Source organism: Sus scrofa, chromosome 12, assembly GCF_054392235.1.
Source record: "Sus scrofa isolate SSC_HxYL_T2T_F1_AM1 chromosome 12, Sscrofa_HxYL_maternal_Yorkshire_Landrace_v2.0, whole genome shotgun sequence".
NCBI classification, from domain to species: domain Eukaryota; kingdom Metazoa; phylum Chordata; class Mammalia; order Artiodactyla; family Suidae; genus Sus; species Sus scrofa.
This window is the reverse complement of record NC_139394.1, coordinates 36055157-36083134: the sequence shown is the minus strand read 5'-3', so window position 1 is coordinate 36083134 and position 27978 is coordinate 36055157. Positions and strand designations below refer to the sequence as shown.

Sequence of the window (27978 nt, the reverse complement as noted above, 5' to 3'; positions counted from 1 at the left end):
CGGGGGCGGAGCTGGGCTCCGGGGCGGGGCGCGGGCGCCCGGGGGCGGAGGACCCAGGAGGCGGGAGGCGCTGGGCCGTTTAAGTGGCCTTCCTCCCGCCCCCAGCCGCCCGGTTTGGCCCCGGCTGCGTCCCGACCCCCAGCCTGGCCCACTCAGGTCCTGCCCCACCGAGCAGTCCGCCGGGCACACGGCGGTCTCCGGAGCAACACAAGCCCATGAGGGCCGCGCGCCCTGCCGCCGGCGCTGACGAGACGGAGCTCCCGGGCCCGAAGGAGGAGCAGAGGATCAATGCGGTTCCAGAATCGTTTCCAGCGGTGAGAGGGATGGCGCCTCTGTCCCGTCGCCTGTGCCGGGAGCGGGTGCCGGATCGTGCCTTCTTCCGCGTGGGTTCCGGCTCCTCACCTGGGTCCATCTCCCATGAATCCCGCCGCTCGGCCGGGGACGGCTCCCGGGGGATTCTCGGCCCTGCTGTCCCTGGGTGATCCTCTTCCTCCGAGGACCGGGATCTCGTGCCTGCCCGGGTCCCCCCTCGCGATCTGCAGACCTCGGATTCCCTGAACCTGCCCTCCTCCCAGGGGGTCCCATTAGCCTACCCAGCCTCACTCTCCGACTCCTACTGTTGCCCCCCATCCCAAAGTCCTCCGACCCTTGCTTCGGCCTCCACCCTTTATTCCCAGCTTGGAGGGTTCCCCCGGCGCACGAAACCGGGGCCGGGTTGCTGCTGCGCCCTGCAGCGAGATTTGCCGTAGAGCGGGGGTGCTGGGCATTTTAGGGGCTTTGTCTTTGAACGGCGGTGACAGTGGAGAAACTGAGGCACGCTCCGCTGGTTTAGCCTTGCCTGGCCAAGTCCCGGCCAGCGGGTTCTCGGGCTTGGAGTCCCAGGGCATGCTATTTTGGGCACTGTGAGGGGGCAAGGTGGCGTTTGGGTAGAGACCTGCTCTTGAAGCGGCTGTGTTAGAAAGGAGGAGGAGGAACCGAGGAGGCACCACCGGAAGGCTGGCCGGCTGCTCTTTCGCTGGAGAGCCCTTGGGAACACCACCCTGGGGAGGTACCATGGCCTTAACCCGGACTCCGGGTCTCTGCCGTCTAGCAATGGATGGAGGCTGGCCATAGCTGTGAGAGGAAGCTCTAGGCTTTTTTTTTCTCCTCATTCTTCTTCGTTTAAGTGGGTGAAAGTTCACCTCTCCCGTGTTTGTGATAACTCTCCATCCCTTTGTCTGAGTCAGGCAGCCAGCCGTCCCCGTTACCAAACCATCACCCTGAGCAGGTTAGCTTAGTGTGGAGTGACGGAGGAATTTAAAAGACAGAAAAAGAATGCATGAAATCTCCCAGGGAGGGAATTGCTGCGTTTTTAGGCATTGGCTCTTATTTCAAGATTTTAAAGGGCACTTTTTTTTTTTTTTCCTTTTCAACTCCCTAATCCCTTGATGCCCCTTCACCCATTCTGCTGATCTCATTCCTCTCCCAGCCCCAAAGGAATAAAATATGCATAGGGAGAGTTGTGGTGGACTGTGCCATCGGAAAGGTGATCACTTTGAAGACTTGGATTAACTTATAAGTATTGCTCATCACTCAGGGTGTCGAATGCCTGTCAGTATTCCTCTAGTGGGAACATCATATCAGTACTTCTGAAGGCAAAAAGGAACCTTGATGTTCTGGCTTTAGAACATGAAGTCAGTCAGCAATGAGGACTGGAGGAGCTAAAAGGGAGGATGTAACAGGGGTTCAGTCATGGTTGGCAAAACCCTGTGCATGTGGTTTGTTTGATTTGGTTTTACTTCTCTGCACATCTGTGCCCTTCCTGTTTTCAGAGAACAGTGGCAACATTCTGTGAAATTACCGGTTTTTGTTTAAGAGTTGTATTTCTTTCCTATCCTTTGAATTGTTCTCTAGAAAGAAGAGAAAAAGAAAAAAAGAGCCTGCTTTATTGTTTGTTGCACAAACATTAAAAATGTTGAGGAATGAAAAACAAACCTTCATTTAGGAACCTACCGTCTCAACTGATCAAACTCTACTTTTTGCTGGACACTAACCTATCCAGTTCTTATTATCACAGTTGTCATGTGATTTTGCGCTCTACTTTCATTCATTTAAAAATGAAAAATACAGGCATTTTCTTTTGGTGCAGCATAGATGTAATTTTCTCAGCGACTGCACAATATCAATGGATATTTAACAGTTATTTCCTTGATGACATCTAAATCTACTCTGATTTTCTTTGAAGATTGAATGATCCCGTAATTTGTTTTTTTATCATAGGCTAGAGTGGAAAGATGCTTCTAAGGGTCCATTGGAACTTAGAAATAAAGCCTTCAAATAAAAAGTATAACAAAACCATCCTGTTTTCTGTGGTCCTCACATTAAAATGTTGAGAGTACTGTTGTGCACCTCTTACTGCTGTGTTGTACATCTTGTGAGCGTTCAGATAGTCACAGGAGGGTAAATGGCAGAGGAACTAGAGAGAGGAGCAGGCAGACTTCGAACACATGTTCTCCCTCTGAAAGATTTCCTAGGCCTCCACTGAAGAGCATTTGACTGCAGTAAAAACATTTCATTAGGTCATAGTTTGTGGCTATTCTAAATAATAAAACCTGAACACCTTGCTGGTGTGTTATAATGGAAACTTGGTGGTCACTGTGGCTTTGGATCAACTTCCAGAACTCTGCCATATCTGTGGAGGAGAGCTGTAAGGACACTTAGCCCACTGTCATAGTGGAGGGCTTTCTGTAGGCATGCTTCTCAAAAAGCTTAGGATGTGAAAAAGTCCCACTGGGACACCTTTTATCTTTCTTGCTTTATCCCTTCCACGTTCGATCCACCCCTCCCCCTGCCACACATACATACATACCCACAGTCATTCCTTCCCTTACACACCATCTCTGACTGATTAGCATACCTGTTGACATTCATTGAGTACCTACCTGTGCCAAGCACTGGCTGGGTATTTGTAGATTCTTCATCTCATCCTCAACTGTGCAACGTTGGAAGGCAAATTGTATGCCTATTTAGTAGAAAAGAAAATAGGGTTAGAGAATAAAAGAGAACTTGCCATCATCACACAGGGCAGAGTGAAGGGTTCAATATCACGTCCCTCTCCACCACCCATGCCGCTATTCATCTCTCTCTGTGAGGGAGAGCCCTAAGACCCACAGAGCTCTAATGTTGATGCATCTTGTTGATGCAAGTTTCTCCAGCCTGCAATGCAAGTTCTCCAGCCTGGCAACCAAAAATCCAAGGAGAAGGATACTTGTTTCCTCTGCCTGCCCTACCTTCATGACCACTGGCTGGCTACAAATTGAATATGTGGTAAAGTGTCTTATTCTTAAAAGCATTAGAAAGGCTTCTAGGACTGTGTGTTGCCTTTTTTTTTTTTTTTTCATGTTCTCAGAGACTGAATCATAGGCTGTGGTAGTCTCCTTATATATGTCATCTTCCTTATTTAATAATTAAGTTGAATGTCCCGCACCACTATCACTGCCTCTGGCAGCAGACACTTTGTCTAAACATCATGCTCATTCATAAAGGGGAGCTAATAGGGGGTGTACAGGAGTCCATGGAATTCTTGGCCTTTAAGAATATTATTTTCCTGGGATTCAAGATTCTCTTTGGCTCTAAGACTGCCTGTTTTTCTTTGTTGCATGCGAAATCCCCAGTGACACTAATTGATGACAGGATCTGTCTCAATTAGGATAAAATAGTTCAGCAGCAGGCAGAATGTCTGTCTTTTAATTCATTCCACATTTATTTATTAAGTTCCCGCAATGTGCCAGTCCTTGTGCTTGGGATTGGAAATGAAATGGTGGAAGATAGCCTTCATGGAACGTACATGACAATGGGGAAAGATGAAATTTAAAATGAACAGGTTAAAAAATCTGACTCTGAATTGTGATATGGGCTCTGGTAGAATGGGGAAGGCCAACGTGATACTTAAGTGGGATGATCAGGAAAACCTCTCTGAGGAGGTGACATTTGAGCAGAGCTTGACAGGTGAGAAGAGAGCCGGGCATTCTGGAGAAGACTGTTCTAAGCAGAAGTAGCAAATGCAGATGTCCTCGGGCAGCTAAGACCTGGGTGATTTGAGGAGCAAAAAGGATGTGGTTGGCTGGAGGCGGAGAGTGAGAGGAAGGCAGCAGCAGAGGCTGGAGAAGTGGTGAGGGCTTGTGGCCCACATGCTTTCTGAAGCACCTAGGGAAGCCAGACAGGTTTTTTAAGCTGGGGTTGGTATGTGTGCCATGACCTGGTGTTGAGAGACGCAGCTGCTGGGTAAAGAAGAGAGTCCACTTGTGGACAAGCTGGGAGAGCAGAGCTTTTGTATCTCTACAGACCAGAGGTTTGATTTCTTTCTTTCTTTCTTTTTTTTTTCTTTTTTTGCTTTGTTTTAGGGTTGGAAATTCCCAGGCTAGGGGTCAAATCAGAACTGTAGCCACCACCGGCCTACACCACAGCCACAGCAATGCGGGTTCTGAGCCGCATCTGTGACCTATACCATAGCTCACAGCAATGTTGGATCCTTAACCCACTGAGCGAGGCCAGGGATGGAACCCGCATCCTCATGGATGCTAGTCAGTTTCGTTAACCACTGAGCCATGAAGGGTACTCCCCAGAAGTGTGATTTCTTGATTTAAGGTAGGATCTGTGGTGCTCTACCAATGGGGACTCATTCAGAAAGTATTTTGAGGGATTGGTAGCATTGACCGCATTGACAGTATTGACAGCACTGGCATTTGGAGTAGGGAATACAGGGGAGTCAAGGACAGCTTGTGAGATTTGATCTTCCTTAGGCCTCTGAGATCTCCCGGTGGGTTACCGATTTACCTTTGGAAGGCACACTACCTTGAGCTGAATTTAAATGAGTCTAGGGAGTGTTACCAGGTCCCGATCTGTTCCCTCTCCATAGTTTTGAAATTCTTTCATGTGGAGAGCCTGAGGAGTTGAAAGAGAAAGTGAGGGGGGCTAATGAACAAACCCTCCTTAACTAATAGCTGTATTAAATGGGGTTCCCACACCCACGATAGTCGTCTTGCCTCGAACCCTCTGAAACAGGCTGGATGCTCTTTCTCGAGTTGGGTAGCCATTAGGGTGGGTCTTCCATAAGCTCTTGAGAACCCGCTTCATTCTTTTTTTGGGAAAAGAGAATAGGCTCAGTATGGGGGAGTTTATTTGCATTTTGCATCTGCTTTTCCATTTAGGGCTTGGGCAGCTAATTTCTCCACAGTGATTTCTGCAGGAGGCTGTGTTGAAGGCTTGATTGTACCCTGCCAGATCAGAGAGAAATGGAATATTGCCTGTAAATTTTCCCACAGAACCATGTGTGGTCCCACGGGGCCCCGACAGCTCTGAGCTTGGTGTACTTGCTCTTCCCTTTCCTTATTGCCGGAATCTGGCCCTGCCCTTAACAAGAGACTACCTCAAGTCACATGGATGGGATATTTCTCTCTGAAACCTCTGAGTTTATTTTTAACCTGAGCGTTCCAAGTGGGAAGGGACTAAGCTGTCCCTCGCCACCTAGCTTCTTTGTTTTTAGGAGAAAATTTGAAAGTCTATCCCTGTTGCTGTGTAATAGCCTGACTATTTTTAGATTGGACTGCCAGAGATACAGATTGCTATTTTGGTCTGCAGCCTGGTGGTGGGTAGACAAACCCTACTTGTAGGGCCCTACACAGAGCACTTGACGTTTCGTCTACCCTCAGCCATACCAGAGCCTTGCTTTTTACCCTTAACAATTCCTGATCGGGTATGCTCCTTATAGCCCTGTCGTTATGTCTTAGGGTAATGATGTGGAGATTCTTGAATGCTTGGGACACTTTTAAAGCATCCTTCCCAAGAGTGTAATTATTTTCCTTTTTACTAATAGCTGCCATATAGCAACACTCTCGTCCCTTAGGGAATTAGTAAAATTATTTAAAGGATTATCAGGGGAGAAAAGATTTATTTATCTATGTGGGAGAATAGCTTGGAATAATTCTGAGGCTGTTAGCTGTATATTTCTCTTAAACAGTTTTAAGGCCATCTGATGAATTCCATTCCATAAGTATATATTTTGCTTATTTCCCATTGGTGGTCCAAGTAAGGTATCTTCACTGTCCCAAATCCGTTCCTTAGTAGATCTTCCACCTGATTTCTCTGTGTTGGGTTAGCAGGGACTGCCACTTGATTTTTACTTACTTGCTTCAAGCTAAGAGGCCCTTCTTAATTCAGGGGGAAAGTATTGGCTAGTCTTTATAAACTGGGCACTATTTGGAATGGCTTGACCGTGTGTCTGACCTGGCTCTGCCATTTTGTTTAGCCTGGTACCATTTTTTTCATCATGTTAATTAATAAGATGTGATTAGTCAGAACTCGTTAGTGATGAATAACAAAATCTACCCCCCCCCATCCCTAACCCCTAAACTAGCTCAAGCAGGAGGCTACTTTATTGTACAAAGTCTGTTGACATCCTGTAGGCCCCAAGCACAGGAATCCTGCTTCAGTGCTGAGACCTGAGTGCCTCTTGGGTAACAACCTCCATTGTTTCTCTGTATCTGCTTCTTTCAGGCAGCTGCCTGGTTTTTTTTTCCCTGAACTTACATCTCCCTCCTCCTAGAGAACACAGAGATGAAACCAGAATCCCTCATGAAATGTGGTATGGGTATAGATTGGGTCTGGGGGATCCTCACCTGCACACTGAACTTGGAAGAAAGCTATTCTTCTTTTCAGTCCTGATAGTATTTGTGCTTTTCACTGTTCCACTGATTGCCACAAAGTTAGCTCAGAGAGAGGTATGGAATATGGGCATATGTCTATATGGGTAACAGAGTTTGATATTTAGATACATAAACACATTGTTGTGTATATATGAATTTTATAGCCACTGTAGCAAATGCTAGTCGTAGAGATTTTGAGGGAAACTCTTTTAATTCAGGAAGGATGCAGGTGAAAACATACCTCTGTTTTCAGGTGACCTGGAGGCAGCCAGGTATCATTTATTTAAGCCGTCTGGTGCCGGAACAGGTAATGCAATATAGGGAAACTAGTTGGACAGGCCTGCTAATCATGGGATGGAGGAGGGTTTAAAGATCTACATGTATCAAGCTTTATACATTTTGAGAGAAGCCTTTCAAGTGCATTGAATTTGCAGTAAATGACAGTTACTGGTGTTCAAGTTTAGAAAAATTACCTTGGTTTTTTTCTGTTAGGATTTAAGATTTGATTGTGCCTTTATTTATTTATTTATTTATTTATTTATTTACCGTAGGGGTACCAGTTGAAGGGGGTGGATGTGGTTTTTGTTTGCTTTTGGTTGGTAGAAGGTTTTTCTTTTGAATAGACGGAAGGAATACTTAATCCTATAAACTAGGGCATTTGCTCCAAGAGCATTGCTGTTGGCTCAGTTTACACGCATTTAATGGCTTTGGGTTTGTTCCCATAACTGGGTATTTCCAGCAGTTACCTCTTCAGTTAGAATAGACCAAACAACCACGGACAGTCTTCCCCATTGTTCTTTACAAACTCGGAGCTTTTCTCACATGACGTCTTTGTCCCTGCAGGTTCATGAACCACCGGGCCCCAGCCAATGGCCGCTACAAACCAACTTGCTACGAACATGCTGCTAACTGTTACACACATGCAGTGAGTATGAGTTTTTTGATGTTTCCCTCCTTCCCAAAGGGCCTCAGTGGGAGGAAGGGGCAATTGCCTCACTTAAACTCAGCCCTGTGAGTCAAGTTTACCCATCTCTGTGACCTTGCCTGTCAGGGTACCAGTGTTGGGTCATGACACCAGGAACTGAGTGTGTCAGAGACTTGGAGTGCTCTGACCTGCAGTCAGCCCTGTCCCTCTTGGGCTTTCTTTAGATGTATAATTATGGGAGATCCCGGTGGCCTAGCAGTTAAGGATCTGGCATTGTCACTGCTGAGGCATGGGTTCAATCCCTGGCCCAGGAACTTCTGCATGCTGCAGGTGCAGCCAAAAAAACAAAAGTATAATCTTGGTAAGCACCTTAGTTATAAGGAAAACTCAGCCCTGGAATGAAAGGAAATACATTTTCGAGACAATGAGCTGTATTCATTTGGCAAGAAGAGTTCAGCGTTTGTTGAAAAGGGTATTTTTTTAAATAAGTGAATCCCTAAAATAAGTAGCCACATCCTCCCCATCTTCCCCTGTGGCCACTGCCTCTCAGAGCAGATGTTAGTCCGTAGTGTAGACAATAAGACTGATTTAATCCATAAATTCTTAGTTAATATTTTTTTCCTTATAAACATGTTCATTATAAGAAACTTAAGAAGTATTGAAGAATATATAAGAAAAACAAAACTACCCAGAAATAAACTTTTAACACCTGGGTGCATTTCTTCTTTTGTGTGTGGTATTTGTGAATATATATGTATTTTCATAGTTTTCCTATTAATGTCACAGTATTGGCATTTTCTTATGTCATTATGAATTTCCCTTTGTGATTTCATTATTCCTTTTGAAAGTTTCATTTAGTGAGACTTTTGAGGGAAAAATCGTAGCTGCTGTATAGTGAGGATAAGAAACAGAGAAGTAGGAGTCTCTTGTGATGCAGAGGATAAAGCACGTGGTGTGGTCACTGCAGCAAATTGAGGTGTTGCTGTTGCACAGGTTCTCTGGCCCGGGAACTTCCATATGCTGTGGGTGCGACAAAAAAAAAAAAAAAGAAAAGAAAAAGGAATAGAGAAAGAGACCGGTTTACTCCTTTAGTGAAGAGTGTTTAGAACAGGCTAATTGAATTATTTTAGATAGTGTTAATACAATATGTAGGTTATATACGTATGTTATTAGAATAAAGTTTGCTGGAATTCAAGTTGTGCCTTTTCATTTCTTTAATCCCCTTCTCCAAGAATAGTCAGTGTTTTCTATAAAGGAATCATGATGCCAAATAAACCTGAAGTCAACTAGTTTTGGTGGATTCTTTTATAATCTAATAGAACAATGCCACTTGGCCATTACTAGCAGAAATCAGCTGTATAAAGTATCAGTTTTATGTAGCATAATGATGAAATTCACATATTACTTCGTAATACTGAAATATTATTCCAATTTATGTCCTTTTTCCTTAGGTAGTCAAAAAATTTTTATTTAAATAATTAATATGCTGAAACCTTGCTAAACTTTTTTTTTCTTTAGAAAAAAGTTTGCACCTGACATGCCCACTCTGGATTCTATAAGAAGGCTTCAATAATGAAATTTGGAGCAATCTTACTAGTAGTCAGTCTCCCTGGACCCATGGCATAGATTCTGGGGACAGCAAGGATTTAGTGGAATTCTTTAGATTTAATTGACCCCTGTCTTTGCATTAATGACATGCTTTGTGAAGTGAGCTTCACAACACCAGAGCATCAAAATGTTTAGAGTCCAAACTTGGTTTTAAAGACTGCACAGCCTAATTGGACTGTCAGCTATACTTGCCTGGGTATCCATCTTTTATTCTTTTATTATTATTATTATTATCATTATTATTATGGCTGATTTAATAGACTTTGGAATATTCAGTTTCAGGTATATAGCAAAGTGATTCAGTTATACATATGTTTTCTTTTTCAGATCATTTTCCATTATAGGCTATTAAAAGATACTGAATATTGTTTCCTGTGTTATGCAATAAATCCTTGTTGCTTATCTATTTTACATATAGTAGTTTGTATCTGTTAACCCCATATTCCTAATTTATCCCTCCCCGATTCCCTTTCCCCTTTAGTAACCGTAAGTTTGTTTTCTATGTCTGTGAGTCTGGGTTTTTTTTGCATATAAATTCATTTGTATTATTTTTTAGATTCCACATATAAATGGTATATACTGTTCACCTTCTCTGATTTAATTCACTTAGTATGATATTCTCTAGGTCCATCCCTGTTGCTACAAATGGCAATATTTCATTTTTTTTTTATGGCTGAGTTTTATTCCAATGACTATATATACTACATCTTCTTAAACCAGTCATTTGTTGACTGGCATTTGGATTGTTGCCTTCTTTTATTCTTGAATAAATGTCAAATAACTGTTTGTATGACTTGCTTCTTTGTTTATTATTTCAAAATACATCCATTGTTTTCTCCATCAACTGACTACAAAACACTGATAAGAGTTACAAAAATAATGCCCTGATAGTTGTCATAATACTGATCAATAAAAACAATCAATGAAATACTTTTTTACTTGACATAATGTTGAGCATTTAAATATAATGGTTTTGCATTTCCCGTTGTGGCTCAGCAGTAACATATCTGACTAGCATCCATGCGGACGCAGGTTCAATCCCTGGCATCGCTCAGTGGGTTAAGAATCCAGCGTTGCCATGAGCTGTGGTGTAGGTCACAGACATGGCTCGGAACCCACATTGCTGTGGCTGTGGCATAGGCTGGCAGCTGCAGCTCAGATTTAACCCCTAGCCTGGGAACTTCCATATGCCACATGGCCCTAAAAAAAAAGACAAACTATGTATATAATGGTTTGGATGTTGAAATGCACAGCTCACTTTTAAAAATAATATTTGCTTGAGATAGACCTGAATAATCCCTTGGCTTATCTCTTCTGGATTGTCATAAGGAACACTTTAGAAACCAAAGTTAAGGAAAATCTGTCAAAACATACACATTAATTTTTTAGAACAGAAAACATCATCTTATTAAACTTACTAAATTATATCCCTAATTTTTGGATTTCAGAGAGCAGTAAAATTTCTAAAATGGACCAATAAAACCTTCTGTCTAATGTCATCATTTCATTAAAGAGAAGATAGGACAGGAAAAAATTAGATGGAGTTCCCTGGTGGCCTAATGAGTTAAAGAGATAAAGATCTGACGTTGTTACTGCTGTGGCTCAGGTTGCTGCTGTGGTGTGGGTTCAACCCCTGGCCTTGGAACTTCCATATGCCATGGGCATGGCCCAAAAAAGGTAGAAAGAGTATAATCTCAAAATAAATTAATTAAGTTCTCTTTTATGATAAACTTACTTTGTTGTCCTTAATTATCTCATTTTGTTCTGGGCCAGTGAAAACTTCAACATTTGAAATTCAATGCTGATCTCATCTGGAGGATTTAATATTTTGTGGCAAGAGGGAAAATGTAGGTGTTGGGGACAGAAAAGATAGGCTTGCTAGAGTTTGATTTCTTTGCTGGGTATGTTTATTCTAATATCTCATAAAGCAGTTTCTGCTTTAATGATTTCTGCTATTCTAAAATGTTTACTTGTCCTACTGATATGACTGGACATTGAAATTTGTGTCCATATGTAGTATAAATTGTGGTACAGAAGGCAGAATTCTGAGACTCTAGTCTCTTAAAATTATTTGAATAGGTAGGCGTGGATTACCCTTGCTTACTTGAAAGGTGCTTTTAAAAATGAAATAAACCCAAAAGACTTTCATTCTGCAGCAGCCCCCAGATTGGTGGAAAGTACATATCCAAACTAGATATGAGGACATATAACTGGAACAGGTGATTTATTTGCGTGTAGTCTGTACATTATAGAACTTAACTGACTTGATTCATTTGTTGCTCTTTGCTGCACTATTGGGCTTTCAGTAGTGCATGGAGGAAACTGATAAGATTGTTTCAAGATCAAGACCTCCCTGGGAAAGGGGTGTATCTTCTTGGTATTTGACTACTTTAAGTGTCTACCCTAAATCACATAGAGAATAGAATGAAACATGTTCTTAATTAACAAAATTAGGATAGGGAACATTTGTTTTGCAACAGTTGAATAATGTTTTATTCTTACTGCTTGATTGTGTACCCATTGGTGAACGCAGTTCCTGGGCCCTGAATAGCAATATCTGTTTTCAGAGCAGGACCTGACAACTTCATCTGGCTCATGTGTCCAAGGAAGGCAAATGTTTGTTTTAAAATGATCGTCCTAAAATTGTCCCTGGTAAACCTGTGTATTTTTACCAAAGTTCTCAATTCAGTGTTTTACTGGCTATTTTCTTTCCCTTTCTCTCAGTTCCTCATTGTTCCGGCCATCGTGGGCAGTGCCCTCCTCCACCGGCTGTCGGACGACTGCTGGGAAAAGATAACAGCATGGATTTATGGAATGGGCCTCTGTGCCCTCTTCATCGTTTCCACAGTATTTCACATTGTATCATGGAAAAAGAGCCACTTAAGGTACAGTGGATTGTATGCTATTTCAACAGGTCACAGAAGTTGACTTGGGTCAGCCTCCTGTGCTGGTTCGCTTTGGTCACGTGAGGCAAAGAAGTAGACATTTTCCTCCCTGGTAAACTCTAATGCTGTCTCATCATTCAGGACATGGTCTATGGATTGGACAGAGTTTGAGGACTCCTATATATACCTAAGAAAGCAGACCTTTGCTCAGAAACCAGTTGAAATTATATTGCTTCCCCAGGACTTTCAACCTACAATCCTGGGACCTGTTTTCAGTGTGTCAGCCTGGCAGCTGGACTCCCCTGTTGGGCTTTGAGCCCCAGCCCTGCCCCTTAATCTTGTGTAGATCACTTGACCTCATGGTGCTTCTGTTACTTCGTCACTAAAATGAGAATGATAATGCCTGCCTCATGTGCTGTTGTGATAGGTAAATGAGAGGATGCATGTGGAAATGATTTGAAAACTGCAAAAGACTTCAGAATTCTTTGATGGATGGAGGTATACGACAGCTCAGGTTTACTGTCTAGCAAAGTTCAGCTTTCAGAATTAGGTCCCATGTATCTATTCAAACAAAATTCATGTATTTTGCTGCGATTAATTGTCAAGCACTTTCCAAACAACACTGTGGTCCCTAGCCTCCCAGTGCTAAGGACACAAAAGCATTCGTCCTTTGAGCGAAGGTTAATTTGGGAGATTACAAAGGGAGCAGCACATCATTCACTTGCTTGCGAAATAGATTCTGCACAACCCCAAAGGGCAAAATTTCTCAGAAAAGGAGAATGCAGAGCAAACTTAGAGTGATTTAATACATTGGAATATACCTTTGATTTTATAGAATGTCCAAAAAAAAAAAATCTCAAACTTATTCAAACAGTCTGATATTAAAAAGGTATGCTTTAGAAGTTTTCCTATTGTAGCTCAGCAGGTTAAGAACCCTACATAGTGTCTATGAGGATGCGGATTTGATGCCTGGCCTCACTCAGTGAGTTAAGGATGTGGCATTGCCACGCGCTGCAATGTAGGTCGCCGGTGTAGCTCAGATCCGCTGTGGCTGTGGCATAAGCTGGCAGCTGCAGCTCTGATTTGACCATTAGCCTGGGACCTTCCATATGCCACGGGCATGGCCATAAAAAGAAAAAAGATTCTCAAGATGGATTTGGGATTCATGAGATGATTCCTGGTTTCTTCACATGTAGAATCAGAGTTTCAGAGCTGGAAGATTCCTAAGGGATTATTGAATCCCACCCCCTTAATTTTCTCCTGGGGAAACTGAGGCCCAGAGAAGTGGTCAGACTTGCCCACGTCAGTGATACCAGCAGATTCTGACCATCCCAGGACCTCTCACTCCCAGTCCTGAGGTATTTTCACCACACCCTTCACAGCATTGCTTATAGTCTGCAACATTCCACCTTCGCCTGTAAGCTGACAGTTCCCCAGGCTTAAAATAGAACCACAGCACTGAATCATGAGGGGACTCTGGGACACACTCAAAAGTGAGCCTCAAAAGTACCTGTCCCAGCTCTTCAGGATGTACTGTCGCAGAGCCAAAGGCCAGAGCACTTCATTATCTTCTTGGCACAATCCAGTGCTGTGGTTGCCTTGGCTGACTTGGCTCTGCTGTCTAGATTCCTGAATCAATAAAGAGTCATAGGTGCCGGCTTCGGTATTCAGGGCCTCCCTGCCAGGGCCTAGAGAAGGTATGATAGAAACCAGTCTCTCCTGAACCTTGAAATAGCATTGCAAGAATCATACGCCACACGTGGATTTTTGCTCTGTGTTAATTTTTTTGTTGTTGCTTTTGTTTTTTAGGGCCACACTCACAGCATAGGGAAGTTCCCAGGTCAGCAGCCAAATTGGAGCTGCAGTTGCCGTCCAACACCACAGCCATAGCAACTCAGGATCCCCAACCTACTGAGCGAGGCCAGGGATCAAACCCACGTCCTCACAGATACTAGTTGAGTTCATGAACCACTGAGCCACAATGAAAACTCCTGCATTAAGTTTTTAAAATATCCAAGTAGAGCTTTAATTTAAGTATGGGGAGGGAATTAGTGTCTATTGAGTAACTACTGTGTTGTAGGTGCTGTGCTAAACCTTGGCTACATCATCTCATTTAATGCTTACAGTGATAGAGATGTTACACTTTTGTTTTACCTGTGAGGAAAGGGAAGGTCACAGAGGTGGGTGGTGGATATTGAGTAAAACTGCAGGCCTTACTTTACCTGCTGCAACAGTGCATAACAGTCTAGAAAGCAGAATTAGGAAGGCCCCAAACCTGGCTCAGAATCCAAGTCATCCAAGGAATTAAAAAAAAAACAGATTCTTGGAATTCCCTTGTGGTGCAGCAGGTTAAGGATCTGATGTTTTTACTGCAGCAGCTCAGGTTGCTGCTATGGCATGGATTTCATCCCTGGCCAGGAAACTTCCATATGCCACAGGCACAGGCAAAAAAAAAAAAAAAAAAAAAAAAAAAAAAGAAGAAGAAGAAGAAAAATTAAATTTAAATTAAAAAATTAAGAAAAGAGATTCTCTTCTTCACACCATCTTCTACCTTATCCTCTAGGCCTTTTAAATTAGAATCTTCTGGACTGGAGTTTGTGACTATGTTATAAGCTCTCCGGGTGATTCTGATGGGCAGTCAAGTTTGAGAAGCATTAATTTGGTATTTGCTTAGACCCATGACCTAAATTATTTTCAATTCTGCACTAACACGTAACTAACACTAACCATGACTGGACGACCTCAGCCTGCTTTGGTTGAAATAATATCGCTGTTCCACCAAACCATAGAAGCTACCCTTGGGACAGAAAGTGGATTCAAGATGGTGAAATGCATTTTTACTTTGAAATTACCCCAGTAAAGGGCGGATTCTGTCTCATCCGTTTTGTGAATAGATCTCAGTGAGCCAAATCTTTGTACACTTCCTGACTCTTCAGTTTTGGAAGGAAGAACTTGCTTAGAAATCCAGGTGGCTACCTTCTTGGCAGCAAATGCCCTTTTTTTGTTTTTTTCTGGTTTGTGTTATTGCTGTTCCTAAATTAGTTTCTAAATTTGCTTTATTGCAACTTATTGTCTACACTAAGATATTTGAAGTAAAACCTTCTTCAAAGAGATTCTAAAAAGAATGTGACTTTGGAGAGAATGTGCTGAGCCTTCGTGAATTTGTGCCCTGCACCATGATAGAGGTTGAGAGGTGGTCCACCCTCAAGGAATTTCATCTTTCTGTTTTCTAGATAGATCTACGTAAAACGAAAAACATCAGAAAAGACAGATTGTGTTTGTTATTTTTAACTGCTTCAGAGTTCCTGATTATTGGGGGGTCCTTATATGGTGAGGATCTGTGATATATGCAATCTTAAAAATAATACAGAGCTTTCACTTGTGGCTTCGTGTTATTAACAATAGCTGTGTGACTTTGAAGGCCAAGTTATAAATGCCAAGAGAAACAAGAACAAGAGCGAAGTTGCAACATAGAGGAGTAATAACTCTTTCTTCCAGTCTGCAAGTTTTTTGAAAACTTTGTCTAACTTTTTTTTCCCACTAGGACAGTGGAGCATTGTTTTCACATGTGTGATAGAATGGTTATCTATTTCTTCATTGCCGCATCTTATGCTCCCTGGTAAGATCCAGTCTTTCTATCTTTGAAGGTAGTTTTTTTAATGAGCGAATTCTCACTCTTTCTCTCCCTTCTTCCTGTCCCCTGCTCCAGCCCCCTCAACACACATATATGTACACATGCATTTGTTTTTATTTTGATTTACTTGGATAAGATTGCAGATGTTAAGGGAATATTGCTGCCATTCAGAATACGTATGGCATTGGATTGTTTGAGAGAAGTGCTACAAACTCATGTGTGGGTAGCACACTCACTTCTGAAATGTGTTACCTTTGCCTTCCATACTCTTCCTCTGTGCTTCTGCTGCTGTCCAGAATACCTGGCATCTAATTGTTTAAATGGAGATGCTAGAAATACATATAAAGAAAACAAGCTCACTTTTCAAATTCATGCTCTTTGTCTTAAGTTCACTTCACATCACAGTAGCTACGGGTCTATGGGGTGCATTTCTCATTTTTTTAACGATGCGAGTAAAATAATTAGCCACATTAGTTAGCGCTTTAAAATATTTAGTATTCAGGAGTTCCCATCGTGGTGCAGCAGTTAATGAATCCAACTAGGAACCATGAGGTTGCCAGTTTGATCCCTGGCCTTGATCAGTGGGTTAAGGATCTGGCGTTGCCATGAGCTGTGGTGTAGGTCACAGACGTGGCTCGGACCCGGAAGTTGCTGTGGGCCTGGCATAGGCTACAGCTCCGATTAGACCCCTAGCCTGGGAACCTCCATGTGCCACGGGTACGGCCCTAGAAAAGGCAAAAAGACAAAAGATAAAAATAAAAAAATAAAAAATAAATAAAATATTTAGTATTCAGTTCAGTGTCCTTGATTTTCTTGCCTTTTGGTATAGGTCAGATAGAATTTTGCTGCTTTGAAACGCATAATTAAAGAAACATTAGTTTTCCTCTACCAAGACATGGTCCAGTTTTAACCACTCAGAAATTCATATAATGCCATCAGCGACTGTAGTCATTAGAAAGAGCAGGCCTCTGGATTCTGACTAATGCAGCAGCCGTCATTCAAAAGAAACCTAATTATCTGTTGGAGTAAAAAGTAAGTGCTGTTTCTTCCTAGTACCTGTTACTAAATTATAGGTCTGCATCATATTGGAGCAAGAACACTTAAAGGCTTTTGTGAAGTATACCTCAATTTAAAATAAGTAAATAGTCATTTGAAACGTAGGCTGAAAAAAATCAAATACTATAGTAGGCAGTTTGTTCACATGTAGCCTTCGATATGCAGGTGCTACTTTTTCCATTTGGAAATATTAATTTTGTAGTTATGGCCATTCAGAACATTTTTTAATATCCATTCTTAATCTGAATGTAGTATAGATGAGTATGCAGCATTTTAAATTCAGGCTTCACAAGAGTCCATGGTTAAATTCTAACAAGGTATCTTGCATAACCTATATTGGGTTCATCCTTCTCATATTCTCTCTTGGCAGAGAGGTTGATCATGGAGACACCTGGTCTGTGTATTAGGTATCTGCTGTGTGTATTTGATCCAGTTCAGGGTTTTGTTGAATTCTCAGTAAGCTTTGTAAACAATCCGCTCCCAAATATGGAATCAGAAGTAAGAAAGCAAGTAGCTTGGACAACAGTCTGCCTAATAAGGAAAGCCAGGCATCACAGGTGTGCCAGAACTCACTTCTGCATGTCTCCTTTTAGCTGGTTCTGTTTTTAAACCACATTAGAGCTAATTCTAAGTCCTAAAGATTGAATGACGATTTTATCTTTGAGTTACTAATTTTACCCCAGTTGCCCAAATACCTCCACAGCATGTTGAGTGCCTTTTCTTTCTGGCCATATCCTAGTACCTTCCCTCCCAGTTTTCAAGACTAGAGGAAAACACAGGTTGTCTGAATTCCCTTCATTTATCACTTCTGTTCTTTGTTGTCATGTTTACATTTTTTAGGTTAAATCTCCGTGAACTTGGACCCCTGGCATCTCATATGCGTTGGTTTATCTGGCTCATGGCAGCTGGAGGAACCATTTATGTATTTCTCTACCATGAAAAGTAAGAGAAAATAATTTATGTTTGATAGCTTTAAAATTAACTTCCTAAATTTTGTCTACCTTATAACACAAATTACATTTTCATTTCAAAATAGTAGAAATACATAAATAGAATATATATTGCTTTAACAAATCTTCAGAACCATTTGATACTCACTATTGGTGGATAGATTGCTTCAGAGAGAAGAGAATGGTATGCTTGTGTGGCATAATGTTAGTTGAAGGCCAAGGTGGACTTGTCCCTCACAACACTTACCTAGAGAGGAGCCCAGAGGATATTCCAAACCAGTATTCCCTGAGAAATGGGACGTTTGGAAGGGCATCTAACTCTTCACGCCTTCAGCATGTGACACACTTTCTTTAACCTGTCATTCGTAGCTCCTAGTCATTAGTGTTAAGCAATATAAAAAGGATGCATATTGAAATTTAGTATTTTAGTTCTAGGGCAGACCTTCAAGGTCATCTGTTTCCACTTCAGGCTTTAAAAATGAGAACATTTAGTACATGCATCAAATTGGTGACTCATCTGGACTTAGGACCCACGTGTCCCCATTCCTATTCCGTCACTCTTTTCATTATCTCACATTCCTAGACTTGAAAAACTTACAACCATGAAGTCGCTGACATTGGATACAGTTTATTAAATTCGTTATGTATTGTCTTTGGCATATTGGCCCTCAGGATTGAGTGTTATTTATGTTTATCACAAAGTATTAAATTTTTTTCTCTTTTCAAAAGAAAATGGTAGTTTGAGCAAACTTCGCTCTGACTTTGAAATTCATTTAAACACATTTTTTACCATAATTAGCAATTCTGAGTAGTGTTATGTGTTATATATATCCAAGGGAACAGTTTGTTTCGCAGCCTCAAACCCTAATTTATATCCTTGGATAAAATAGGAAATAAAGTAAGACAACTGTTTTTTCTCCTACTCCAGGCCTTTGTTGTAAACCAAAGCCATATTCTTCCCCAGTCTACTTCCTGGTGGACTTTGAATATAAAACACTAAGAATGAGATCCAAGTCACCCTTGACTCTTAAGTCAAACTATAAACATAAGCTGAATTTCGGTACAGTGTGTTTCTTAGCATTTTCAGGTATTCTGCACCCAGTGCGATGAACCTTATGAATTGGAGTTTGTGCAGGTGCAAAATAAAGAGACGAAAATATATGCCCTAGTTTCTTAGGGCTCCTATCCCTGTGCCACTGATAAACCAGGCTCCATGCCCCCTCCCTATGCAGCTTCAAAACTTCAGGGTCTCCTACCAATGCATGGGAATGACAAGGCAAACATGCTGGGATTAGAAGGGGAGAGATGCATGATGGATTGGATTCAACGGTAACCAGTTTTGTCAGGAAACATCTTCCCTGTAGCAAGTGCAGTTTGATGTCTTATCAGTTTTGAAAGAAATGCTAGTTCACTGTTACTCAACTACAGCTACAGTATTTCAGTTAGAGGCTTAATATTCTCCTACTGAGAAAATACACTTCATTTGAACAGTTAGGTGTTTACGTTCTTTTTTCAAAAGGAAAAACTGGTATAGAAATGGTCTAAGTGTTACAAGAATAGATAAATCAATGGCCTTTCTCTTGCAGGTATAAGGTGGTTGAGCTCTTTTTCTACCTTACAATGGGGTTTTCTCCAGCCTTGGTGGTGACTTCAATGGTAAGAAGTGGCTTCATAATCTTAATTATTTCACCTTATTTTCTTTTAAATTGCTGTGACCCTTAATATGTCTATAAATATAATACATAGCTTTTCTTTCTAAAGCTATGACATGTCTTATTAACTACAGACGCCAAAGAAAAAAATAAGTGAGTTACAAAGTGCCGCAGCTTATACTAGTGATTATCTAAAATTTGGAAAAGCTATACATTGAAGTGTGTCTATGTGGTCATCTGCTGTATTTGTTCTTTTACATAACCTTTCTGTTCACCCTACCCCTACCCTTTTGCCAAAGAGGTATGAGATTATGTGAAAGTGAGCCTTTCTACTTGAATTACTTAGTGTCTTAACCCTAAATCCTAAATTATGGTTAGTGACTTCTTAAACTTAAGAATTGGAAGGACCTCTAAAGGTCATTTTTGGTTCATGTTGTTGGCTGTTTCTCACATCCCTTCATGCTTACTTTTCCTTTCACTTGCGTATTATTTCTCTTTCTCAAGAAAGTGCTTTTTTTTTTTTTTTTTTTTTGTCTTTTGTCTTTTTGTCTTTTGTTGTTGTTGTTGTTGTTGCTATTTCTTGGGCTGCTCCCGCAGCATATGGAGGTTCCCAGGCTAGGGGTTGAATCGGAGCTGTAGCCACCGGCCTACGCCATAGGCACAACAACGCAGAATCCGAGCTGCATCTGCAACCTACACCACAGCTCACGGCAACGCCGGATCGTTTACCCACTGAGCAAGGGCAGGGACCGAACCCGCAACCTCATGGTTCCTAATCGGATTCATTAACCACTGCACCACGACGGGAACTCCTTTTTTTTTTTTTTAAACTGTGCTTGAAAATTCCTTGTGGGGACTTTGATGGGTGAAAGTGTGGAATTACCTGCAGTAGGCATAGGCATGTATGTGTTTTGTACTCCCATTCAGACCGATCACTGTGGAGACCTCGATGTGTGTGTGTCTGTCCATTTGAAACAGTAACATAACAAAACAATCTCAGGATCCCATCCACTGGTCCCTTGGGCCTTTAGCTTATGTATTCCTGGTGCTACACTTTGCATTTTGGGGCACTAGCCACTATGTTATAGTATGAGCTCTCTTCTCAGCCTGCAGTGGTCACAATTATACCTATAATTTCAATCCTGAGGTCCTAGGCATGTTACAAGAATGTAATTTTGCTGTAGATCTTGCCCTCATCACAAAAAAAACACCTGCAAAAGGTTTTAGAATTTACAGGTTTACTTATGTTTCCCCCTCCCCCCGCCGAGAGAATATCTTAGGAGAATGTAACAGTATATATTCTTTGAGATAGGAGATTTATAATGGCTTTAATAATTACCTAGCACCAAAAATACATACAGTTTAGTTGGTCAGGGCAACAGGGAGGTGAGGGGAGGGAGATGAATGACAGAAATGAGGAAAATCTGCCTTGAAGGCCATATAGTTAGAACGTGACTGAGGACACCAAAGCAATGTAAGCAAGATCTAGGTTGATAGGTTACTGATCCTTAGAGTGGAACTTCAAGTAAATACCCTCTTATCTTAAGAGTAAATTTATCCAGTATTTTTCGTAGGCCTAAGCCTTTCATGGCATTTTCACATGTGGTACAATAGCAGATGACGAATGTTTGTGACAATCAAACAGGAAAATCCCCACACTTGCCATGATAAATTTAGAATCAAGCAGAAAAATACCATTCATATAAAATAGGAAACTACCATAAGGTTTTATAATGTCTTTGACTGGGGAAAGTGCAGCCTGCCATGGGAGCACATAATGCTAATTAATCTGATTCAGAAAGGATAAATAGGAGCCAAGAGATGGAAGAGGTACTGCAAGTGGTACAGAGAAAAGATACAGCATGGAGGAAGCTCTAGAGACAGGGAAAGCACAAGCATCTTTGAAGAATTAAAAATAGTATCTGTTTGAATATGCATGTATGCATGAGGGCATGTAATTATGCAGGTAGCACAAGTCTTGTGATAAAAGCCCGTGAGCTAGATGGAGACCAGATCAAAAAGAAATTCATCAGCCATCTTAAGGAAAAAAGCAGCAGTCTAAGTGATGAAGACTCAAACCTGAAGTGTTTCAGTCAGAATAATGGATATGACTTACCCTCTGCCATTAAGAACTATAAAATTCGGAAAAGTATATGAAACAATTGTTTTTCGTCATTGGGCACAGACACTTAGGACTGTGATCCTTGAAAGGAAGAGAAACCACAAGATGAGCTTCAAAGGCACTGCAGTTTTCTCCCCGGGCACACTTTCCAAACTGCAGTAGAGGAACGTAGAGTCCAAGAGCAGCCCTCTAGATGGAGGAAACAAATCTGCATTTCAGCTGCAGAGCTGGCTGCAGTTTGAGGGCAGGGTCCTGGAGAGGAGGGAGCATCACTCACAGAGAAGAGTCTGCAGAAATCTACAAAGGGGTTCCCTGGAGTCCTTGCCTGAATATTAAGCTGCATTTGTTCAGGGCAAGACTCTGTGAGCCCTGGCTGAGAATAGCTGTTGGAAGGCTGTGAGATAAATGGAGATTCCAGAAGGATCCTACGCTGGGAGATACCAGCCGGAATAGAGTGACCATGCTGAACAACTCAGTATTCTGTTGACCCCACCAGAATACTGGGGCCGGAAGAGCTACACTGGTTCTAAGTGAGGGTGGCTCTGGCACTGCCGTAATAAAGCCCAGAAACCTCAAAAGGTCAAAAGTAATCCTCCTGTAAATAAACTGCCTGTCAGAATAAACCCAACATTCTTTTGAGGAAGACAACAAAAGCTATACTCTTTAACAACCTGGCATTCATTATCCAAACAAATATTACTAGATAAGAAATAGGAAATATCTAAGGAAAAACAGATCAATAAAAACAGATCCAAAGATGACAGATGGCGTTCCCATTGTGGCTCAGAAGAAGTGTATCTGACTAGCATCCATGAGGACTCAGTTCGATCCCTGGCCTTGCTCAGTGGGTTAAGGATCCGGCATTGCCATAAGCTGTGGTATAGGTCGCAGATGTGGCTCGGATCCAGCATTGCTGTGGCTGTGGCTGTGGTGTAGGCTGGCAGCTCTAGCTCCAGTTTGACCCCTAGCCTGGGAACCTCCATATGCCACGGGCGCAGCCCTAGAAAGACAAAAAAAAGACGGCAGATGTTGAAATAGCATACAAGAACTTTAAAACACAAGGAGTAAACTGATGAGGAATCTCAGGAAAGAAATGGAACTATTAAAAAAGAGAGCCAAATGGAAATTCTAGATCCAAAAACTGTATGTTAAGAAAAAATTTATTGGAGGGGTTGAACAACAAATGAGACACTGCAGAAGAAAAGATCAATAAACTTTAAAATGAATAGTCAAGCCCCAGACTGGGAGAAAATATTTGTTTTCTCTGTGTATATCCGACAAAGAATGTATCTCAAATATATAAAGCACTCCCAATCAGTAGTAAAAAAGCTAATTCTATAAAAAAAAAGAGTAGAACACTTCAACAGACACTTGACAAAGAAAAAGGTATTCAAGTATCCAGTAGCCCTTGGATAAGTTCTCAGTGTCACTAGTCATCAGGGAAGTCAGGGATATGAAAATTAATACCTCAGCATGCCACTACTACACCCCCTACAGAATGATTAAAATTAAGACTGATGCCACCAAATATCAGCAAGGATGTGAAATAATTAGAACCCTAGTTCATTGCTGGAGTTTGAAATGGTATAACCACTTTGGAAATTTGTTTAGCAGTTTATGATTAAAAAATGGAGTTCCTTGGTGGCTCAGCAGGTTAAGGACTTGGCATTGTCACTCCTGTGGTTAAGGTTCAATCTCTGGCCCAGGAACTTAGGCCACAGATGCACCAAAAAATAAATAAATAAATAAATAAAATTAAGCATACCTTTATGACTCAAGCAGTATTATCCAACAGAAACAACAGCATGTATCTACAAAAGGACTTGTAAAATAATATACATATTAAATTTATTCATGATACCCCTCAAATGGAAAGGATAATCAAATGATGTTAAATAAATCAATGGGATACTAAGTAATAGAAAAAAAAGAATGACTTGGTACACAGTAGCACATTCATGAATCTCAAAAACATTGTACACTGTTCATTTCAAAAAAATGAAGCCAGACACAAAAATGTACATAGAGTATAATTCCATTCATGTGAGGTTCTAGAACAAGCTTAGTTTGCGGTAAAAGCAATAAGAAAAGTGGTTGCCTTGGTGGACGGGATTGTCCAGGATGGGGAAGGGGCATCAGAGAACTTTGTGGGGTGTTAGGATACATGAGCGTGAGTATCTTGATGGGGTGGAATGGTTTACATACATGTGTGCATTTTATCAAAACTCTTACTGTTCACTTAAGATCTATGCATTACCCTGTGTAAATTAATCATCTGTTTTTTAAATGACCGCCCCCCCCCAAAAAAAGGAACATAAGTTCAGGAGATAGACCACCTTGGTTCTTTGTTCAAATCATGATTCTGACACTTAAAAGCCTCATAGCTTTGGGCAAGTAATTTACCCTCTCTGTGTTCTGGCTTTCTCATCTATAAAGTTGAGATTAAAATAATACCGAAATATTAAATGAGGGTTTCAAACAGGGCCTGATACACAGAAACATATTGACATTGATAATGAAGAAAACATAGCTGGTTTTGTTTGCTCTAGGTTTAACTATGTTCTTGTTCTTTGAGGGTTGATAAAGCAGATGTGCTGTCCTGAAGAACTAACCGTCTATTAACAGAATGTGTGTCAGAACCAGCCTGTGCACTTGGTTTGGTCTCTCATATATTGTTTTAGCAGAAGAAAAAGGAACAGTGTCTTTGGGGCATCGAGCAGCTGTGTGACTTTGTTCAGGTTACTCGTTTCTCTGACCTTCTTAGTGTCTTCATCTAAAATAAGGAGGTTTGGGAAGTTCCCTTCGTGGCTCAGTGGTTAAGGAACCCAACTAGGATCCGTGAGAATGCAGGTTCGATCCCTGGCCTTTCTCAGTGGGTTGGGGATCTGGCGTTGCTATGAGCTGTGGTGCAGGTGGCAGACACAGCTCAGATCCCTCGTTGCTGTGGCTGCTCTGTAGGCCGGCAGCTGTAGCTCCAATTTGATGCCTAGTCTGGGAATTTCCATATGCTACAAGTGCAGCCCTAAAAAGCAGTCAATCTGTCAATCAATCAATCAATCAATAGGAGTTAGTTGAGTGACTCCTCACTGAGGAGTAGATGCCCCTGTGAGAATCCCATGAAAACCTCCTCTCTTAGGAAAATGCCCCTAATACACATACACAGAGAATTGCGTATAATTATAGAATATCAATTGCTTTGTAACCTTTAGGAAATAATGAGTGTGTATGGTGGTTTGTTTTGCTTGTTTTCCTTTTTAAGGAAAACGAAATCTGGCTGATGTCCTACCTTAGCGAGGTTAATGAGAAATCTGGTATCTGTCATTTTGAATTGGCTCCTTCCCTCATTATTTTATCCTACAAAAACCATGGTGCTTATGTGAACTTGAAAATTACAAAAACCATGGTGCTTATGTGAACTTGAAAAATACGGCAGATCCTCACCCTGGCCCTGGATCCTCAGGCCTGGTTCTTGGCACACATCGTCCGTGACTGCCATTGCTCTGGCCTAGGCCCATGGGACCCTTCAAGCAAGTGGTTACAACGAGGCTTCCCCATGTTCCCTGTTGAACTTGGCCACGGGGATCTGCTCCAAGGCTCCCAAAGTCACAGCCACCCAGTGCCCAGTCCTCTAGGTTATCCATACACCTCTCCCCATCCAAGGCCATGCCACAATCTGGCTTAAGTTTCCACTCACCCTACAGAACCTGATACCTTTCTATTCCTAGTCTCCAGGAATCCCAACTTGTTTCTCTATCAGCTTCCTAAGCGCTGCCTCTGTTCTCTTCCCCTCTCATTCATACAGCCCAATTTTAATCTTATAAATGGGCCAAGGTCTTTGAAAACCAAAAGTAGTCTACGCGTTCTCCTTTTTATGCTAAAACACACAAGGCTGTTAATTTCCTGCTAAGCTAAGAAACTCCCAGGTGCAAAGACAAAAAGGCCTGGGAACATCCAGAAAGTTAGGAAATATGCCATGTGGTCTCAGGTCTCAGAGGTCACTCCTAGCTGGATTTTCCTGTGTTAGCCATGAAGAAGCAGTAAGCTCACCGAAGCAGGGGGAGAGTCTCAGAAAAGTAATTAGTGTAGAACAGAGTTTGAGGAAGACAAAGGAGTGGAAACCAGGCTGAGAGGTGGATTATAAATGGAGTGGTGTGGGCGTGCCTTAGTAGGGAAAAAAAGCTCTTAAACGGGAAGATGAAAGCCGAGGACTGTACTTTATTAAAACAAATTATCATTCATTTTAGATGCAATCACAGTCTGCTTAAACTTGCTATAAATGAGCAGGAGGTACCACTTTTTACCATGGGACCTGTAACTTGACCGCTCAGTCAGGTCAAGACACTGATCCAGAGGGTAATCTAGGTCAATTTAAGTGTAGTTCATGTTTACAGGTCAGGGTTCTGTCTACGCAGAGCTACTTCATTGTCTAGACAGTTAGGAGGCTTAGGGGGAATTGCAGTGATCTCTTTAGCTTGTCACATCAGAGTAACATCAAAACCTTTTTATTTTTTTCCTCTGTTGACAGAATAACACTGACGGACTCCACGAACTTGCCTGTGGGGGCTTAATTTATTGCCTGGGAGTTGTATTCTTCAAGAGCGATGGCATCATTCCATTTGCCCATGCCATCTGGCACCTGTTTGTGGCCACGGCAGCTGCAGTGCATTACTATGCCATTTGGAAATATCTTTACCGAAGCCCTACAGACTTTATGCGACATTTATGACCAATCTGTACTAGGTCTCCAAACCAGTATTATTTCAATTATGGCACTTAAAAGAGTGAGGTCAGACCTGAAAACTGCACGGAGGAAAAAACAACAAAGAAGACAACTGCACTGACTTTCTTTATATCTTTTGAATATAATTACTGTGAAAGTACAAAAGCTGTGTTCTGGAGTTTTCCCCCTCACAGCAAATAAGTAAAGTTGTGACTTAATTATTCATTCCATTCCACTATTATGAAGGACTCTGGATAGGCTTGGCCAGCTGATGTTTACAAACCAGAATTTTGTATTTTAATTTTACAGATTTTACTACATGATTTTTCTAAATTACCAGGTCAGGTTGTAAAAGTCAGTGCAATAACAAAACTTCCTTTTTAAGAGAAAATGATTTCTATCACTTTCCCATTAGCCGTGTAAAGAATCATGGACAGAACTTACACTACTTTTTACCATGTTTCATCTTGGCATAACGTGGTTATTTTTTAAAATAGAAACTTCAGTTTTTTGTAAATTTTTTAAAAAAATAATTCATTGAAGCGCATCTCTGCGGTTCCTCATTCATGTGAATTTTTGCAGCAAGCTGTCAACATTCCACAAGAGAACAAACATTATACCTCTTCTGATAGTTTTGTGAAGCATGGAGAAATTGCCAATTTTTAAAAACTGCAAGTTTTCCAAAACTTTTCTGCCAACCTCTGACTCCGAATTCCGTGCTGCTTTGGGTCATATACTTGACCTAGTTAGGTGTCCTAGTGATGGAAAAGTATTTTGATATAAACTTTTTCAAAAGATTCAACCTTTTCTCTATGCCTTTGCCATGTTTTCTTCAGGGTCTTTTCTCAACAGCGGATGCCTATTCAGTCTGTATTAGAGTATTGTTGGATTGGCCATCCATAGAAAACTCCTGAAGAGCATTCTGAATTACAGAGAATAGTGGTCATGCCTGTTTGGTGCCTAATGGTTAAGTCATTGTCACTTAGCTGTACATTATCAGTTTGATATTCATTTTAAATTGTGGAACTAGATGCATAAATTCACATTTCTACCTTTCCTTTGCATTTCTTGATATACTTTTTTTCTTTTTCATAAAAAAAAATATTTAAAGCCTTGTTTGGCAGATAAAAACTCATGTGCCTGTAGTCCATGGGTTGTATCCTGACTCAGTGGAGTGGTATTTAATATGTTGTTTTTGGTTTTCCCTCAGTGTCTTATATTAAGATTAACATATCAGTTGCTTTGTTGGTTAATCTCCTGGTGGTGTTTTAATAAATGAGATAACCTTGCCTTTATATCAGGTGCTGATAGCCTGTTTTCCAGTAATGGGTTTGATCATTGGACTTGTTGGCTTGACAGTATATCAAATTCAATTAATTGAAATATTGTACTGATGTGGCTTTAAATGAGGGTTTATTTTGTGTGTGTGTTTAGAAATCTCTGACTTTGGTAAATTACATGGGAAAGAAGAACAGAAGAACTGCTTTTTTGCTGGTGAATTCTTAAATAGGCAAGGTACCCAGTCATAACACCGTCCAGACCACCCCTTCTGCATGATTCTGAACATCTGGATGCCTGTTGTTTTATTGTGTATATTTAATTTTTAATATATTAACTTTTGTGGATTCATTTGAAGTCTGCTCTAAAGTAACACTGTCAAAAACCACTAAAATGTATATAAAAAATTGTGCTGTAGACTAAAATAAAATTGTTACTTGGATTTGTTCCACTGTCTCTAAATTA

At 41.2% G+C, this 27978-nt stretch overlaps 1 protein-coding gene across 2 annotated transcripts; it reads left to right on the top strand.

The window, feature by feature from the left end:
• The first annotated feature begins 20 nt into the window (after positions 1-20).
• On the top strand, positions 21-27978 carry MMD (monocyte to macrophage differentiation associated). 2 transcript variants are annotated; one of them, NM_001044595.3, is given in 7 exon segments: positions 21-314; positions 7527-7608; positions 11941-12101; positions 15646-15720; positions 17632-17733; positions 19328-19397; positions 26041-27978. In NM_001044595.3, coding segments are annotated over 7 exon segments (717 nt in total). In that variant the 5' UTR covers positions 21-288; the 3' UTR covers positions 26242-27978.